Source organism: Colobus angolensis, unplaced genomic scaffold (assembly GCF_000951035.1).
Source record: "Colobus angolensis palliatus isolate OR3802 unplaced genomic scaffold, Cang.pa_1.0 Scaffold67, whole genome shotgun sequence".
Taxonomy (NCBI): domain Eukaryota; kingdom Metazoa; phylum Chordata; class Mammalia; order Primates; family Cercopithecidae; genus Colobus; species Colobus angolensis.
In genome coordinates this window covers 842,412-860,870 of record NW_012120376.1, presented here as the reverse complement: position 1 = coordinate 860,870, position 18,459 = coordinate 842,412, and the positions used below count along the sequence as shown (strand labels likewise).

Here is an 18,459-nt window from a genome sequence, read left to right as displayed (position 1 = left end):
GCCTCCCAAAGTGCTGGGATTACAGGCTTGAGCCACCGCGCCCGGCCAATATTAGTTTTTTATATGTGTGAAACATTATTCTTTTTTTCTCATCTCCCTTCCTCATTCTGTCCTTGCCCTGCCCCAAGCCACCAGAATTGTCATGTTTTAATGGAAAATACAGTCTTAGAATTACAGAATGCCTTTTTCATTTCAAGACTTACAACTACTTTTGCAATTATGATTATGTTTAATTTCTTTGTCGTTTTTCTTTAGGATTTAAAAATTTACTGATTTCAAAATGCTTGATATTTTAAGCTAAATCTTTATGTTCTTGGTCATTTTCTTCGGTAATAAATACATGTATTATTATTCATTGCTTTTACCCAGTTCAAATTTTTCAGGTTATGTTAATAGATTAAAATTCCTTCTTAAGTATATTGGTATTATTTTGACAACATTTTTGTATAGATTTTCTTAAAACTTCACTGAATACTTAATTCCACATCATGCTTTACAATGTAATTAAAAATAAGTTAATCAGATTAAATAAAATACTTTCTTTTCAGCACAGATGAAGCTGCCACTGAGAATATTTTAAAAGCTGAACTGACTATGGCTGCTCTTTGTGGAAGACTGGGCCTTGTAACTTCAAGAGATGCCTTTATAACTGCAATATGCAAAGGTTCCCTGCCTCCCCATTATGCTCTTACTATATTGAATACCACCACTGCAGCTACACTTTCCAACAAATGTAAGACAGGCTTACTCAAAATTATCTCTATGTAGTGGGATGATATGGTATAGACAGAAGATTATAGACATCTGAGTTTAAGTCTCTGCTTTTTCACATACTGACTCTGTGACCTTGGGGAAATTAATGTCCCTGAGAGCTCTTTAAAAATATGGGTTGGGGGTGGAGGGTGGGGTTGGGATATCCAAAAATCCAGAATCTAAAATGCTCCAAAATCTAAAACTTATTGAGCACTAACATGACAAAGGAAATGCTCATTGAATAAGTATGTAATGTGAATAGATACATAATGCAAACGTAAGTATTTACAAATATATTATGCAAATAAATGCATCAGTATATATAATATAAATATTCAAAAATCTGAAAAAATCTGAAATCTGAAACAGTTGTGATCCTAAGCATTTTGGATAAGGGATACTCAACTTGTAATACCGATTTTAAACAATAATTGTGAGAGTAAAATAAGATAAATCTGGAAGTCCTTTGTAAAGTATGAGATACCGTTGAAATGGTAATTTTTTTTTTTTAATGGAACTAGTAGAACAGTAATGTTTGTAACCACTTAGGTTAAACTCACTTTCAAAAACTTATTTTCTTGTTGAATTCTTTGAAAATACTTGTTTGTTACATGTAATATAAATTTCAGTGTAATATTTAGGGTTTTTTGTTTATATGTTTTTTAATGAGACAAGGTCTCGCTATATTGCCCAGGCTGATCTCGAACTGGGCTAAAGCAGTCCTGCCTCAGCCTCCCAAGTAGTTGGTATTACATCGGTCTCTAACTTAAAAAGCATACCAGGGATACATATTTAAAATACTTAATGTGTTCTAGTTTTGTATTGCTTATGAAGAAATCTACCAGAGTTGTATAATTTTATGTTATATAGAAAGTTACTTAATATTTGCTTAACTTGTCTTGGTTTTTGTACCTCATGAAGTTTTTCTGTGTGTGCGTGTTTTTTTTGAGACAGAGTCTCGCTCTGTCGCCCACCCTGGAATGCAGTGACCCAGATCTTGGCTCACTGCAACCATCGCCTCATGAATTCAAGCAATTCTCCTGCCTCAGCCTCCTGAGTAGCTGAGACTACAGAAGTGCATCAACATACCTGGCTAATTTTTGTATTTTTAGAAGAGTCAAGGCTTCACTGTATTGGCCAGGCTGGTCTTGAATTCCTAAACTCAAGTGATCTGTCTGCCTCAGCCTCCCAAAATGACTGGGATTACAGGTGTGAGCCACTGTGCCCAGCCCCTCATGAGTTTTTTAAATGTTTGCATATAGACATTAAGTATTACTGATATTTAAACAAGTGTATGGCTAAACTTTGTGTAATGAAACTTTAAATATAACATTATTTTAAATGCAATATAAAAATATATTTTAATTTTTTAGCCTTTCCTTTGTGTTCTAGCATATTCTGTTCAGGGCCAAAGTGTTATGATGATAAGTCCATCAAGTGAATCTCACCAACAAGTTGTGGCAGTGGGTCAACCTTTAGCAGTCCAGCCTCAAGGGACAGTAATGGTAATGTACTTGTTTTTTTCTTGGTTATCAATTAGCTATCAAGGAAACCTGTTGTACCTGTCTTTGTGTTTCCCAAAATGTATCATCACATTTATTTACTTTCTTTTACTAGAACTTCTTTCTTAAAGTAGAAGAAACTAGTTTATGCAATTGACATTATTGTAACCAATATGATAATACAACTTTTAATCAAATGCATTGTTCCTTATAAAACCTTCCAAATCTTTTTCTTAATTTTTTCTTTAAAAAAATCTTTTAATACATTAATGCTACTTTGCAAGCTTTTAATTTTTAAGAATATATAACAATTCTTGAAAATGTATCCTTTTCAAAATATAGCTGACTTCCAAAAATATCCAGTGTATGAGGACTTTACTTAACTTGGCGCATTGCCATGGGGCTGTTCTTGGAACATCATGGCAACTTGTCTTGGCAACTCTTCAGGTATGTTGTATAGTGTCTGGGTCAGAGATTAGTGTTGTTTTTATATGTAATTGCTAACAGTTAGACTAAGCAATGCCTTTTGATGTTTTGGACAGGCCTAAGAAATAGATAGTAAGTATGAAAAAAGAGAAGTTAGAAAGGGAAAAAGATGTGACTCATATTGTAGGAAGTGGTGAAATGCTTCTCATAATGGCCTAAGCTCTGCCGCCTATGATATAATTAATTATTTTATGCAAATGTTAATTAGTTATTTTAGTTTTAGGTTTTAAAAACCTACTACAGATTTTAATTTTGGTTACTAGAAGTTACTACTGATTTTAATTTTAGTTATTAGAATTTTTATACTTTTGTAAACTTCTTTGTTTTGATTTTTTAAAAATTTTACAGCATCTTGTATGGATTCTGGGATTAAAGCCTAGTAGTGGCGGTGCCTTGAAACCAGGGAGAGCTGTAGAAGGACCCAGTACAGTAAGCTCTAGTCTTTCTTACCCAATTAGTGCATCCCAAAGTGTCATATATTACATTTAATTTTATTATTCTCAGGTTCTAACAACAGCAGTGATGACAGATTTACCAGTGATTTCCAATATACTTTCAAGATTGTTTGAAAGCTCACAGTAAGAGTCAGTTTTTTAAATTGATAAAAACATTGTTATTAGTTACATATTTTAGATCAAGATGTCTTATTTCTTCATTTCCTTTTAAGGTATCTTGATGATGTATCACTGCATCATTTAATAAATGCGCTTTGCTCCTTGTCTCTAGAAGCAATGGATATGGCCTATGGAAATAATAAGGTGTGATATTCTACCTTTCTGTTTTAAATATGATACATTAGTTATATAAGATTTGCATCCATTTTGATCTTAGTGTTTCACTAGTAGGGCTAACACTCAGCTTGTATGCTAACCATACTCTGTTGGGTTTTTACCACTTATGGTTATTTGTTGAAGGAGGAGTAAAAAGGACATGATTTGGCTTGCGGTATGTCTAAATATGTCATATGATTTTAGGTTGTGTTCATTTCTCTTATATATTGAACATCTAAAAATATTTTTATAAAATAATGTAATACAGTTTTATAGTTTATATAAAATGTTGTGATAATACTTGTAATTACAATTTATGATTGGGGTAATATAAGATTTAAATTAAAGGATGTTTGTCTCAGTTTCCTTTGCCTTCACTGGGATGGAAAGTAAGGAGCTAATCATTTCTTTCTAAAGGTAATGATTCTCCTTATCTTGAAAATTTAAATTTTTATTTGTTCATTGATTAAATGAATAAAACAGTATTTTTGAATATTAACATTCAAGAACATTTCTTTCTATACTACTAAAAATATCACTTTATGTTATACTTGGAAAGCACTGGAACAGTTGGGTTTATTTATATCTTAGAAATAATTATTTAAAACAAAATGCTTTCCACATTTTAAAATCAATATAGTTTAGGCCGGGCGCGGCGGCTCAAGCCTGTAATCCCAGCATTTTGGGAGGCCGAGATGGGCGGATCACGAGGTCAGGAGATCTGTGGTGAAACCCCGTCTCTACTAAAAATACAAAAAACTAGCCAGGCGAGGTGGCGGGCGCCTGTAGTCCCAGCTACTCGGGAGGCTGAGGTAGGAGAATGGCGTAAACCCGGGAGGCGGAGCTTGCAGTGAGCTGAGATCCGGCCACTGCACTCCAGCTCGGGCGACAGAGCAAGACTCCTGTCTCAAAAAAAAAAAAAAATCAATATAGTTTGACTATTTACAAATCAGTGGAAATAGCCCATAATATGATTTAAAAGCTGCAATTTGTTTAACATCTAACTGTAGCATTCAAAATTGTGTTGTCTGCCTAGTCCTTTTTTTTTTTTTTTTGGAAAGGGAGTCTTCCTCTGTTGCCTAGGCTTGAGCGCAGTGGTGCGAACTCTGCTCACTGCAAGCTCTGCCTCCCGGGTTCACGCCATTCTCCTGCCTCAGCCTCCCAAGTAGCTAGGACTACAGGCACCCGCCACCACGCCCAGCTCATTTTTTTGTTGTATTTTCAGTAGAGATGGGGTTTCACCATGTTAGCCAGGATGGTCTCGATCTCCTGACTCCGCGATCTGCCCGCCTCGGCCTCCCAAAGTGCTGGGATTACAGGCTTGAGCCACCGCGCCCAGCCGTCCACCTAGTCCCTTAGTGTAATTCTGTGTACTGTGGCTTGTCATCTTGACTTTTGTGACTCATTTAAAGATTGGTGAAGAAAGTCTCATTAGAGCATAGTTTCATATATTATATATTATAGTACATAGCTAGATAATTATATAAACATGCGGGTGTTTGAAAATATGTATTATGGCTGGGCGTGGTGACTCGCGCCTGTAATCCCAGCACTGCAGGAGGCTGAGGTGGGCAGATCACTTGAAGTCAGGAGTTCGAGACCAGTCTGGCCAACATGGTGAAACCCCGTCTCTACTAAAAATGCAAAAACTAGCTGGACATGCTCAGTTGAACCCAGGAGACAGAGGTTGCTGTGAGACGAGATCGTGCCACTGCGCTCCAGCCTGGTGACAGAGCAAGACTCTGTCTCAAAAAAAAAGAAAATATGTATTATAGTTTGCTCTAAATCAAGGCAAGAATAATATATAATGAAGTAATTTCTTAATGCCTTTAATAATTTTACATATTTGAGATTAATTCTTAACACAAAACTATAGTATTTTTTAATAAAGTACCTTAATGAAATCTAAGCAAGCTTATATGGTAATGTTTTCAGAATTTATGTATCTATTCAACAAGCACAGTAGACTTACTGTGTACATGGCACTCTGCTCAGAGATATTAAGAAATATGAGGTTTCTACTTTCAAAGAGCATATCAACTATTTGGTTCGGTGTTAAGTGACAGTTACGATGGTATGAGAGTCTCAATAAATAATATAGATATTAAATGACATGAAACTTTTAATTTTTAGTTTCTTGTTACATAAGATGTTATTGGTATATACTTTTATTAAGATGAGCTAAGATTAATCAAGATGAACTAGTGTGATTGGAGATGTATATTGAAAGATTGGTAGGATTTAGGTAGGAAAGGGCAGTTTAATGTAAATCAAAAGAAAAATATTGTAAGAAATCATTACCTATAAGAAAAAAATAGGAGATTTGGCCGGGCGCGGTGGCTCAAGCCTGTAATCCCAGCACTTTGGGAGGCCGAGACGGGCGGATCACAAGGTCAGGAGATCGAGACCATCCTGGCTAACACGGTGAAACCCCGTCTCTACTAAAAATACAAAAAAAAACTAGCCGGGCGAGGTGGCGGGCGCCTGTAGTTCCAGCTACTCCGGAGGCTGAGGCAGGAGAATGGCATAAACCCGGGAGGCGGAGCTTGCAGTGAGCTGAGATCCGGCCACTGCACTCCAGTCCGGGCGACAGAGCGAGACTCCGCCTCAAAAAAAAAAAAGAAAAAAATAGGAGATTTGATGATTGATCATTTGTTTTTAACCTTGAATAGTGCAATTTCAGAGAGTGGTAGGAACAGATATGATTTTTAAGGAAGGCTTGGGAAGAACGATTGTTGAGAAAATGGATACGCTGAGTAAAATGGAGATAATTTCTTTGAAAATGGATTTACATGGCTCCATTTTAGGATTTAATTTTGTAAAGTGAAGTAAATATGGAACAGAAATGAAAACTTTATAAAAATATTCAAGTATAAATTTTAGAAAAGTATTCAACATAAGCCTTATATTTTTAGATGGAGGCTATACAAAGTTTATTCAGTTGTGCCATCTACAAAAATTATCATAAATGTACAGATATTAAAATTAGTGAGAAAGTTTCTATAGTATTGAAAAAATACTAAATCATCTAAATCGGCTGTTCTGAGTGAGTTAAATATTCTAGGGATTAAACATGTATATATCAGTGTTCTTTAGGTGTGGCTTTAAAGTGGTTAGCATCTCGTTTTTGATCCTCATTTCAGGAATTTGTGCCAATGTGTTGAGGAAGTAACTTAAGATAAAGCCTGGAGGCCAGGCGTGGTGGCTCACGCCTGTAATCCCAGCACTTTGAGAGGCTGAGGTGGGTGGATCACTTGAGGCCAGGAATTTGTGACCAGCCTGGCCAACATGGGGAACCCCTTCTCTACTAAAAGTACAAAAATTAGCTTGGCATGGTGGTGCACACCTATAATCCCAGCTGTTCTCATGGCTGAGATACAAGAATCACTTGAACCCGGGAGGTGGAGGTTGCTATGAGCCAAGATTGTGCCATTGCACTCCAGCCTGGGCAACCGAGTGAAACTCTGTCTCAAAAAAATAAAATAAAATAAAATAATAAAAAAATGAAACTTGCAAATTCTTTCTTAGAAGATTATACTTTCATAGTTACATTGACAAGCACAGTATAACAACAACAAAAATATTAAAGCAGCTGTTGTTCACTGTTTACTATATGCCAAGCACTAACTTATTTTATCATTTAAAGCAACTCTGTGAGATTTAGTGGTAATACACCCTTTTTACAGATGAAAATATGAAAAATAGCTTAAGTGACTTGCCTGATGTACATACTTACTTATTGGAAGAGCTTGGATTTGAACCCACGTATGTCTCATTCCAAAGCTCTGTTCTTAAATACTTTGCTGAATTTTGGTGTGCATCAGAAACAGTTGTGTAGTTTTTTAAAAAATGCAAATGCAAGGGCCACATTCTAGGTTTTTGAATAAGAATCTTCAGGAGTGAGCTTTGGACACCTATACATACTCTTTTACATGATTCCTGAGTATGTCCTAATTAAAATAAGTAAGAGGAAGAGGAGGAATAAAGAAGTAATATTAGGCAACATTGTGGGGCAACTTATATGCCAGGCATTTTCTAAAATTAGATAGTTTTCTATATTATTATTATCTTCATTTTTTAGGTTTAAAAAATAAAAACATTCAGAAGAGGTACATAGATTACCCACGGTTATGTAGCTATTAAGTAGTAGAGTTGAGATGAGATCCCAGTTAAAACTTCATAGACATCATCTTTTTTTTTTTTTTTTTTTTTTTTTTTTTGAGATGGAGTCTCACTCTGTCGCCCAGGCTGGAGTGCAGTGGCCGGATCTCAGCTCACTGCAAGCTCCGCCTCCCGGGTTTACGCCATTCTCCTGCCTCAGCCTCCCGAGTAGCTGGGACTACAGGCGCCCACCACCTCGCCCGGCTAGTTTTTTTTTTTTATTTTTTAGTAGAGACGGGGTTTCACCCGGTTAGCCGGGATGGTCTCGATCTCCTGACCTTGTGATCCGCCCATCTCGGCCTCCCAAAGTGCTGGGATTACAGGCTTGAGCCACCGCACCCGGCCCATAGACATCATCTTAACTACTATACCATATTCTCCCTAGAATCATGATTTTTTCTACCACCAAAATTTTTAGGGTGCCTGCCACATTAGCACATGCAGGAAGGGTCAACCTGACCATATTTTCTTAAAACCCCAATATACTTGGTTCACTGGCTTCTGCTAGAAAGGAATATATTATCACACATTTCCCTGTTAGATTTTTATCAGCACTGTAAAAATGTTAAGAATATAGATTCATAAAAAATCTTTTTCTTTAAAAATTATTCTCCTAATTGGCTTTTTTATTCAGTTGTCTTGTCTTGTTTCTAATACAATGTCTCTGTTTGAAATACCACAGCCATTCACCCAAAAATACTCATGGCTTTCATCGCTGAATTTGCATTTAAACATGTTTATCACCTTCATTAATATTGGATTAGAGATAACTGCCCTTTGATCTTTTATGAAACCATTCTTGTGACACATGGACCAAGTGCTCTAATTTAGCCATGTATAATGTACCCTGGTTCCCTTTCTGATTATTGATATGTTAGGGACTATAGAAAACTCTTTTGTCTTCATGTCCTCTCCTGTTCTGGACTGACAGCCCTGATCTCGACTATACTCTTGATTTCATTTTCCTTTTCTTTTATCTCTGTTGTCTCTTTTTCCCTACTTCTTGACATTCACACATAAAACCTGGTCATTTTAAGACTGCTGATAAGAATCCTTCTTTCCTTCTGGTCGGAAGACTAGCCATTCTATGTAATCTAGTATAATTTTTGGATTTTCATCCCTTCCCTATTAAAGCATTCTTTTCCTAACCAAATTTTCTAATTAGGAGCTATTTTAGATACTTAAGGTTGGAAGGAAGGCTTGTCTTTGATAACTGAGGTTTTGTTATGTTTATTGTTAACTTTATACTAACCACTCATTTTAATTTCAGTCATGCTTTTGAGTGTATTCTCAGTTTTATTCATAGTCTAATTGCTCAGAATTCTCTTTATACTATCAAAATACAATGTATTTTCTCCCTAGGAACCATCTCTTTTTGCTGTTGCCAAATTGTTAGAAACTGGTTTAGTTAATATGCACCGAATAGAAATTCTGTGGAGACCTCTGACTGGCCATCTACTTGAGGTAAATTCTCTTTCTTAAATATATTTAATTTTTAAATAAACATTTGTACACTGAACTAATGATTCTAGATAGCCATTTGAAAAATCAGCATTAACTTTTTTCCCCCTTTCCTGACCGTGTACATACTTATGTTCGTACATTTTATCAAGGACTAAAGTTGTTTTGTAATTTATTTGATGAAGGAATTGGTTGCTTTTATTGGCTGAAAATGGTGACATTTTAAAGTGAGAAGTATCTGTGAAATCAGCTGTTAGCTTGAGACCCCTTTCTTTTATTATACAGTCTCTTGATCCACCTCAGTTTCAGGTAGTTCTGAAACTTCAAGGCAGTTGAGGCATACAGTTAATAGTAAACAGTGCTCATTTATAGCCTTTGCTATCATCATGAGATAGCTTTTTTTTTTTTTTTCCTTTTTATGGAGTCTAACTCCATCACCCAGGCTGGAGTGCAGTGATGAGATCTCACTGCAACCTCTGCCTCCCAGGTTCAAGCAATTCTCCTGCCTCACCCTCCCGAGTAGCTGGGATTACAGGCACGCACTACCACACCTGGCTTATTTTTGTATTTTTGGTAGAGACAGGATTTAACCATATTAGCCAGGCTGGTCTTGAAACTCCTGACCTCAGGTGATCCACCTGCCTTGGTCTCCCAAAGTGCTTGGATTACAGGCATGAGCCAATGTGCCTAGCCTTGATTATGAGAGAGCTTTCTGTGAAGGGAAAAACCTGTTTGTTAACACTAACTAGAGATAGTCCTGGAGAATTTTACCTGGATTTACATTGTCTTACATTCAGACTGAGGTAATTCTTAATAAATAGTTCCTGCTTAAAAACAAGCTACTTCTGCCAGTACATGTGTTTGCATACAGTTTAGGTTTAGGTTACCATAGTTCTTTTGTGTTATTTCAAAACCTAGGAAAGGTATTATTCTTAGTAAGAAAAACAGGCTGGCTGCAGTAGCTCACACCTATAATCCCAGCACTTTGGGAGGCTGAGGTGGGAGGATTGCTTAAGCCCAGGAGTTCAAGACTGGCCTGGGCAACATAGGGAGACACCATTTCTACAAAAAATTTAAAAACTTGTCCGGGCTTGGTGGTATATGCTTGTGGTTCTAACTACTTGGGAGGCTGAATGGAGAGAATTCCTTGAACCCAGAAAGTTGACGCTGCAGTGAGCTGTGATTGCGCCACTGCGGTCTAGGCTGGGTAACAAAGTGAGAGACCGTGTCTCAAAAATAATAATAATAAATAAGAAAAACAGATGTACATGAGCTTTCTCCCCCATTTTATTGGAATTACTTTTATGAATTATTAAAGGCTATACGCAGATAACTTCTTTAATGGATGGTCTCATCAAAGGGCAACTCTGTGACATATTATTTGATTAATGAGGGTAAACTTAATTAAGAACCTTGGTATTAGCTTGCTTCTTTTGTTTACCCTGATATATAATTTACTGTTATGAAATCCTTTCTTTTCTGTTAATTGTTTTAGTTTCATCTTTTTTTCTTCTGTCTCTCTATTGCTTGCTCTTGCCCTTATTCAGAAGGTAAGCTAACTTACATTTTGGGTGTAATTTTTCTTCCAACCCTTATTGAACATTTGATATAACTTTTAAAATGTAAAATTGATGTGTGATTCATAGTTTAAGTATACAAATTAAACTTAATTTTATATACCTTCAGGTCTGCCAGCATCCAAACTCTCGAATGAGAGAATGGGGAGCAGAAGCTTTAACTTCCCTTATTAAAGCAGGATTAACATTTAACCATGATCCTCCACTCTCACAAAACCAGGTAATAAAAACCTTGCTTTTTAAAAAGAATACTCAATATAAAATTATCCTCCTTCACATGTGATTTTTTTCTTAATTTATCAAGTAGATCATATTCTAAGAGTAGGGTTTTTAACTTAATATTCTATTTTATTTGTGGGCCCTGAATCTTTTACAAAAGGTAAGAGATTTTTAGGGCTGTTTTCCTAAAAAATTTTAAACATCTTGTGAATGACACTAAACTAAATTAAATTACTTGGAATTGGTCTCACGGTCATAAGTTTTCCTCTTCATGCAGTGCTAAAGTGTTGTTTTGGAGCCTATTTTGCTTTGGTCTTTACCTGTCTCTGGATTTTTTTTTTTTTTTTCTCACTACCCTTACATGGAGAGAAAATAAATGGCAGAAGAAACAAGCACAATGAAATAGGTTTTTATTTTAAAATAATTTTAAATTATTTTTTACTTTCAGAGTTTACTTTTATCATGAATTCTTTGTCCTGACTCTATTATTTGTACCCACTTTTTAAAAAGTCTACCAAAATTTTATTGTTTCAGGACTGAGTAGGAATGAGACATTTATTTATTTTTTAACTTTTTAAATAAAAATATGGATTACATCATGAATTTGCATGTCATCCTTGCATGGGGTCTGTGCTAATCTCTGTATCATTTCAATTTTAGTATATGTACTACTGAAGCAAGCACAGAATGAGGCATTTAATAACCATTCCAATTGCCCTCATCATCTTATTGTATTGTAATTGTACTCCAGAAATTGAGCTAACACATAATTATTGAATATGCCTCCTGGAATAAGATGATGAACAAGACAGAAAAGATACTATTTCATATGTTCTTCTGCAACAATTTGAATTTCTTTTGAAAAAATAACACCCTTTTCCATTTATTTTGATATCCTCAACGTCCAGCTTAATACCTAGTGCATAGTGAAAGATTAGAGATGTTTATTCAGTGAATGAACCAAATAAAGGAATCCCCTAGAGAGAAGAAAGTTAAGAATGAAGGGTTTTCAGATGCTGAAAGGGATAGACAGATGGCTTTTTTTAACTCTCTAACAAATTTCGTGGTTTTATGTCATCTTTGTTAATACCTGCTACATTTATTCATTTTTTATAAGTATTATAGCTTCTATTACTACATCACACTTGAGAATTTTACATTTAAGTACATATGATATACATTAATAAAGTAAATGAAAGGTCATTTTAGAAATTGGGAATTGATTCCCTCTCTCCAAATATAGCTGGAGATATATTTCCTTTAGTGACATTTATTTCTATTATTTATGGAGTCTATAATTAGTATCTTTTAAAGTAAGATAACTTCCCATTTACCTAAAATCTAACTTCTTGAAAGTTGATTTTTTTCTCTTACTTAAAAATATAGATTTGCCTTTAATAATTACTGTTAGATAAATGATATTTGATGTTTATTTTAGTAGAAAAATTCCAATCGGGCGTGGTGGCTCACACCTGTTAATCCCAGCACCTTGGGAGGCCAGGGTGGGTAGATCACCTGAGGTCAGGAGTTCAAGACCAGGCTGGCCAACATGGTGAAACCCTGTCTCTACTAAAAATACAAAAATTAGCCGGGCATGGTGGTGCGTGCCTGTAATCCCAGCTACTCAGGAGGCTGACGCAGGAGGATCACTTGAACCAAGGAGGCGGAAGTTGCAGTGAGCCAAGATTGTGCCACTGCGCTCCAGCCTCCTGGGTGACAGAACGAGACTCCATTTCAAAAAAAAATGAATAAAACATAAAAATTTCTATTTCCCATAGTAGTCTGAATGGAGATGAATTTAAACTTAAAAAGCAACAGCAAAGCCTTCTTGTCTTTTTGGACTTCTCTTCCTAATTAGTTTCTTGCCCCTTTTCAGAGGCTGCAGTTGCTTTTATTGAACCCGTTAAAGGAGATGTCCAATATTAATCATCCAGATATTCGACTCAAGCAGTTAGAATGTGTGTTGCAGATTCTGCAGAGTCAGGGAGACAGTCTTGGGCCTGGATGGCCATTAGTGCTTGGAGTCATGGGAGCAATCAGAAATGATCAAGGGTAAGTATTTAAAATTATTTGAGAAAAAATATGTATGAAAAATAAAATATAAATAAAATACAATTAACATCAAAAAGTGATAGAGCTAGAAAAGGACTCCATCCTAAAATCTTGAAATAATGGTTATTTTTTTCATGTATGCGCTTCCTGCTTAAAGCTAAGATCTATAATAGTTTTTCTTAACTCTACCCCTAAGTGGCTACAGGCAATTTTTAGGGATCACCTTTGGTTTGGAAAGATGGAAAAATTGCTCTTTATTTGACATTCATGCAAGAATACAAGATTCTTACTTATAAGATACATGAAACAATCTAACAAATTTTATAACACATCCAAAGATTGAGTTGTTGTGTTTTGTTAAAATAAATAAATTATTTGATAAGATGTGAAGTAACATTTAGGGCTTGACCTCCCTATGTATATTAGGCAGTCAGAAATTGCTTTAAATAACTTTTTCATTACTTTTAAATTTATTAAACATTTATTCTGTACATAGTGTATTTCAGATACTATGCGTGATAGTTATTCTGATTACACAGGTAAATAGCTCCCGCCCTAGACATAGAATCCTAGTGAGAAAGTATAGTTATATACTGCCTAACGTTTCAGTTAACAACAGACCACATATATGATGGAGGTCCCATAAGATTTTAATACTCTGTGTTTACTGTACCCTTTCTATGTTTAGGTATGTTTCAGTACATAAATACTTACATTGTGTTACAGTTGCTTACAGTATCCAGGACAGTAGCAAGCTGTACAGGTTTGTAGCCCAGGAGCAATAAGCTATACTATATAGCCCAGGTGTGTAGTAGGTTGTATCATCTAGGTTTGTGTCAGTACACTCTGATGTTCATACAGCGACAGAATCGCCTAATGACACATTTCTCAGAACATATCCTTGTCAGTAAGCAATACATGACTGTAGTTTGTTATGCCACAAAAGAAGAAACCTTCAGCAGGAGGAGGACAGAGCCAAAATTATGAAGGAGATCTTATATACTTATATAAATGATTTGAATTTATCCAGAATACATTTGGGAGACATTTTGGTATTTTAAATAGAGGAATGACATAATCACATGAATTTGATAGATATCACTGTGACAGTAGCATGGAAGGGAAGGTGGGAAATGAGAATGCCTGCAAGTGCTCACTAGAAAAAAGAGATGGATTTGAGCTTCTTAACGGATTGACTGTAGAGGGGCATAGGGGAAAACAGCAATCAGGAATGACTTCTGGATTTCTGACTTAGGCAGTTTAGTGGGGAATGGTAGTATCATTAACTAAATAGGGAATACACACGGAAGAGCAAATTTGGAGGGGACATATGGATTGTTTAACTTTTGGGGTAGGAGATTGCAGTGGAGAGATTCAGCAGACAGACATTGGATAGATTTTTTTCTGTAATTCTACAGTAACACAATATCTTGTTTTGATGACTAGTTCCGAAGTTACAGATGACCAAGATGCTTGAGAATATTACGGAACATTAATTTTATAGTAATAAAATTCTTTAAATACTACAAAATATTGAGATGATTAAATTGAAAAGAGATCAGCTTAGATCAAGCTTAAGTGTCTTCTCCCAACGTGTAATGTGTTGTATTAAATAGGGCATTGTAGTAATGATATAATGAATTAATGGGTATAAAACACTTAGAAAGTATGTGACATACTAAATGCTCAGAGTATTAGCAATTATACTTATCATTTTATTGTGATTATTTTTTACCACCAGGCTTTTTCTCCAAATGAAATACTTCTTATTATATTTATTTGAAATTCAAAATTTACTCTTTTCTCACAGACTGGATGTTGGTTTTTATATTTCTTTGAATATTTAATAAGATGTAGTATGGATATAAAAGAATAAGGAACTCTTTTTCAGTAAATTGTGTGTATTTAGATGTACTGGGTACTGTACAAGATATCAGGGATACAGTGAGGAGAAAAATAACTGTAACTAACGTCCCATTCTCATTTATTGTCTAAGTTTTCTTTGGTTAGTTGGTATGAAATACAAATAGAAGTAATATGATGTTAATACTTTATTTTTTAACTTGTTTTTATTTCTTATTGCCTGTAAGCTTCTTTCTTTGTTTTTGTTAATTTGTTTAAGTAAGCATATCTTTTTTACATTTATGTAAATGTTAAAATACTTTATGATCGATATTAGGAGTTTCTTATTTAAATTCTAAAATAAAATTTTACTTCAAATTATTGTAAGATATGTATTTTTACACATTTCTTTTAAATGCGTAAGTAAGGCTGGGTGTGGTAGCTCGTGCCTGTAATTGTAGCACTTTGGGAGGCTAAGGCAGGAGGATCGCTTGATCCCAGGAAATTGAGACCAGCCGAGGCAACATAGTGGGACTCTGTCTCCACAAAAAAAAAAAAAAAAAAGAGGCATGGGGTGTGCACCTGTAGTCCCAGCTACTGGGGAAGCTGAGGTGGGAGGATCACGTGATCCGGGGAGGTTGAGAGTGAGGTATGATCACACCCCTGGACTCCAGCCTGAGTGACAGAGTGAGACCCTGTCTCAACAATAAATAAATAAATAAAATAAGTGCATCTGTATACATTTCGCTTTCAGAGAATCCTTGATACGAACTGCATTCCAGTGTCTTCAGTTGGTTGTGACAGATTTTCTACCAACAATGCCTTGTACTTGCCTGCAAATAGTTGTAGATGTTGCAGGTAGCTTTGGTCTCCATAACCAAGAACTCAATATTAGTTTAACTTCAATAGGTTTATTGGTAAGTATCATTGTCCTTAGAATATAATATAATTTAGAAATCATTGTTACTCAGTTGGGAGCTAATGCTAAGCAAATATACTTTTAGCTCTTTGCGAATTGTTTATATGGCTTTTAAATTTCAAACTTACGTCTGTGTGAAGGATTAAATAACATCACTTAAATATTAATAACAAAATGTTTGAAAAAATTTTCATACATTGAACTGAAGTTTGGATTTTACAGGGTTTGTCATGAAAGGGTTTAGTAAACAATAGTACACACGAGGGAAATCTTCAGTTGACTTTTATGTGAACCAATTACCTTAGCCTCTGACAAGAAAATCAACTTGTACTTTGAAGCCTTGAAGCCAAGCATTGACTTTTTATCTTCAGCTATGGAAGTCCTACATGACGTCTTCAAGTAGAAGGCTGTTTCAGGCTGGGCAGAGTAGCTGATGTCTGTAATCCCAGCACTTTGGGAGGCTGAGGTGGGAGGATTGCTGAGGCCAGGAGTTTGAGACCAGCCAGGGCAATAAAATGAGACCTCTGTCTCTACTAAAAATTAGCTGTGTGTGGTGGTGCATATCTGTAGTCTCATCTATATGGGAGGCTGGGATAGGAGGACTGCTTGAGCCCAGTGATTGGAAACTGCAGTGCGCTATGAACACACCACTGCACTCCAGCCTTGGCGACAGACCCAGACCTTGTGTCTGTAAAAAATAAAAATAAAAATAAAAATAAAAAGGCTGTTTTGTCTGTATTGAAAATCTGTTGGTCAGTGTAGCCACCTTCATCAGTGGTCTTAGCTATATCTAGATAACTTGCTACAGCTTCTACATCAGCACTTGCTGCTTCACCTTGTACTTGTAGGTTATGGTGATAACGTCTTTTCTTAAACCTCATGAACTAGCCCCTGCTAGCTTCAGACTTTTCTTCTGCAGCTTCCTCACCTTGTTCAGGCTTTATAGAATTGAGGAGAGTTAGGGCCTTGCTCTGGATTAGGCTTTGGCTTAAGGGAATCTTGCAGCTGGTTTGACCTTCTATCCAGACAGCTGAAACTTTCATGGTATCATCAATAAGGCTTGTGTACTTTCTTCTTTCTCTCTTTTTTTTTTCTGAGACAGAGTCTTGCTCTTGTTGCCCAGGCTGAAGTGCAATGGCGTGATCTCAGCTCACTGCAACCTCTGCCTCCTGGGTTCAAATGATTCTCCTGCCTCAGCCTCCCACGTAGCTGGGATTACAGGCGCCTGCCATGATGTACTTTTCATTTGTTTGCTCTTTGGAGTAGCACTTTCCGTTTCCTTCAAGAACTTATCCTGTGCATTCACAACTTGACTCACTGGCACAAGGGGCCTAGCTTTTGGCCTGTCTTGGTTTTCAACGTGCCTTCCTCACTAAGCTTAATTATTTATAGTTTTTGATTGAAAGTGAGAGAAATGCGACTATTCCTTTTCCTTGAACACTTACAGGTCATTGTAGGGTTATTAATTGGCCTAATTTCACTGTTGTTGTATCCCAAGAAATAGGGAGGCCTGAGAAGAAGTAAAAAGATGAGGAAACAACCTGACGAGGAAACAGTCAGAAAACTCACATTAAGTTTGCCATCTTACATAGGTGCGGCTCATGTGCCCCAAAATAGTTACAATTGTCACATCAAAGATCAGGGATCATAGATCACCATAACAGACAGAGTAATAATTTAAAAGTTTGAAATAATACAAGTATTACTAAAATGTGACACAGAGACACAGTGATCACATGCTGCTGGAAAAAGTGGTACCAACAGACTTGTTCAATGCAGGGTTGCCACAAATCTTCAATTTATAAAAATTGCAATTATCTGTGAAGCACAACAAAGAGAAGTGCAATAAAACAAGATATCCCTGTAGTGAAATCTTAGAGAATTGTTAACATTACATGAAATAAACATGCAGAATTGTTTTCAACATATATTTAAAGGCAATTATTTAGAATCTTTTAAATGTGTATTAAAATTCAGAAGTTTTATAAATTTGAACTTTAAATTTTCCTCACAAGCTAGATACATTACTGCATTCAGCTCTTCCTACATTCAGCTCTCAATATTTGTGGCTTCTGCATCTGTAGATTCAGCCAACTATAAATAGAAATTTTTTTTTTTTAACAGGATAGTTGTGTCTATACTGAACATGTGCAGGCTTTCTTGTCAATATTACCTAAACAGTACAGTATAACAACTAGTTACATAGCATTTACCTTGTGTTAGGTATTAAAAGTTATCTAGTATTATTCAAAGTATATGGGAGAATGTGTGTAAGTTATATGCAAATACTACACCATTTTATTTAACGGACTTGAGGATTTGTGGATTTGGGTATGGGGTGGGAGGTCCTGAAACCAGTCCCCCTTGGATACCGAGGGACAACTGTATTTTACTATTACTATTATTTTTCCCATTTTTACATGGGGAAAAATGTAAGCATGTTGCATATATAACTGCAAGTGGGTGGCTAGTTCAGCATTACTTAAATTACTGCTGGATAGCACCCCCTTTGTTTTACAGTTATGTTCACAGTACTGGATTCCCTATATTTTAACCATTGGCATAATTATCATTAATTTGTAATGTGGTTGACAATGAATTATAAGGTATGTTTAGTAACAGTGATTGCTCTTTTATGAAATTACAAACTTATTAAACAATATTAAGGAATTATTAACATTGTTAGGGTGTGATAATGATATTACAGTTATATTTTT

The 18,459-nt window shown here is 35.7% G+C and overlaps 1 protein-coding gene across 1 annotated transcript in view; it reads left to right on the top strand.

The window, feature by feature from the left end:
- MON2 (MON2 homolog (S. cerevisiae)) overlaps positions 1-18,459 on the top strand; it is a 135,449-nt gene that overhangs the window by 73,500 nt on the left and 43,490 nt on the right. Inside the window, exons 13-22 of the mRNA XM_011926196.1 lie at positions 542-733; positions 2,146-2,258; positions 2,598-2,702; positions 3,090-3,170; positions 3,246-3,319; positions 3,409-3,499; positions 9,035-9,136; positions 10,820-10,930; positions 12,806-12,981; positions 15,578-15,740. Of these exons, the coding sequence (XP_011781586.1) occupies positions 542-733; positions 2,146-2,258; positions 2,598-2,702; positions 3,090-3,170; positions 3,246-3,319; positions 3,409-3,499; positions 9,035-9,136; positions 10,820-10,930; positions 12,806-12,981; positions 15,578-15,740 (1,208 nt within the window). The remainder of the gene's footprint in view (positions 1-541; positions 734-2,145; positions 2,259-2,597; positions 2,703-3,089; positions 3,171-3,245; positions 3,320-3,408; positions 3,500-9,034; positions 9,137-10,819; positions 10,931-12,805; positions 12,982-15,577; positions 15,741-18,459) is intronic.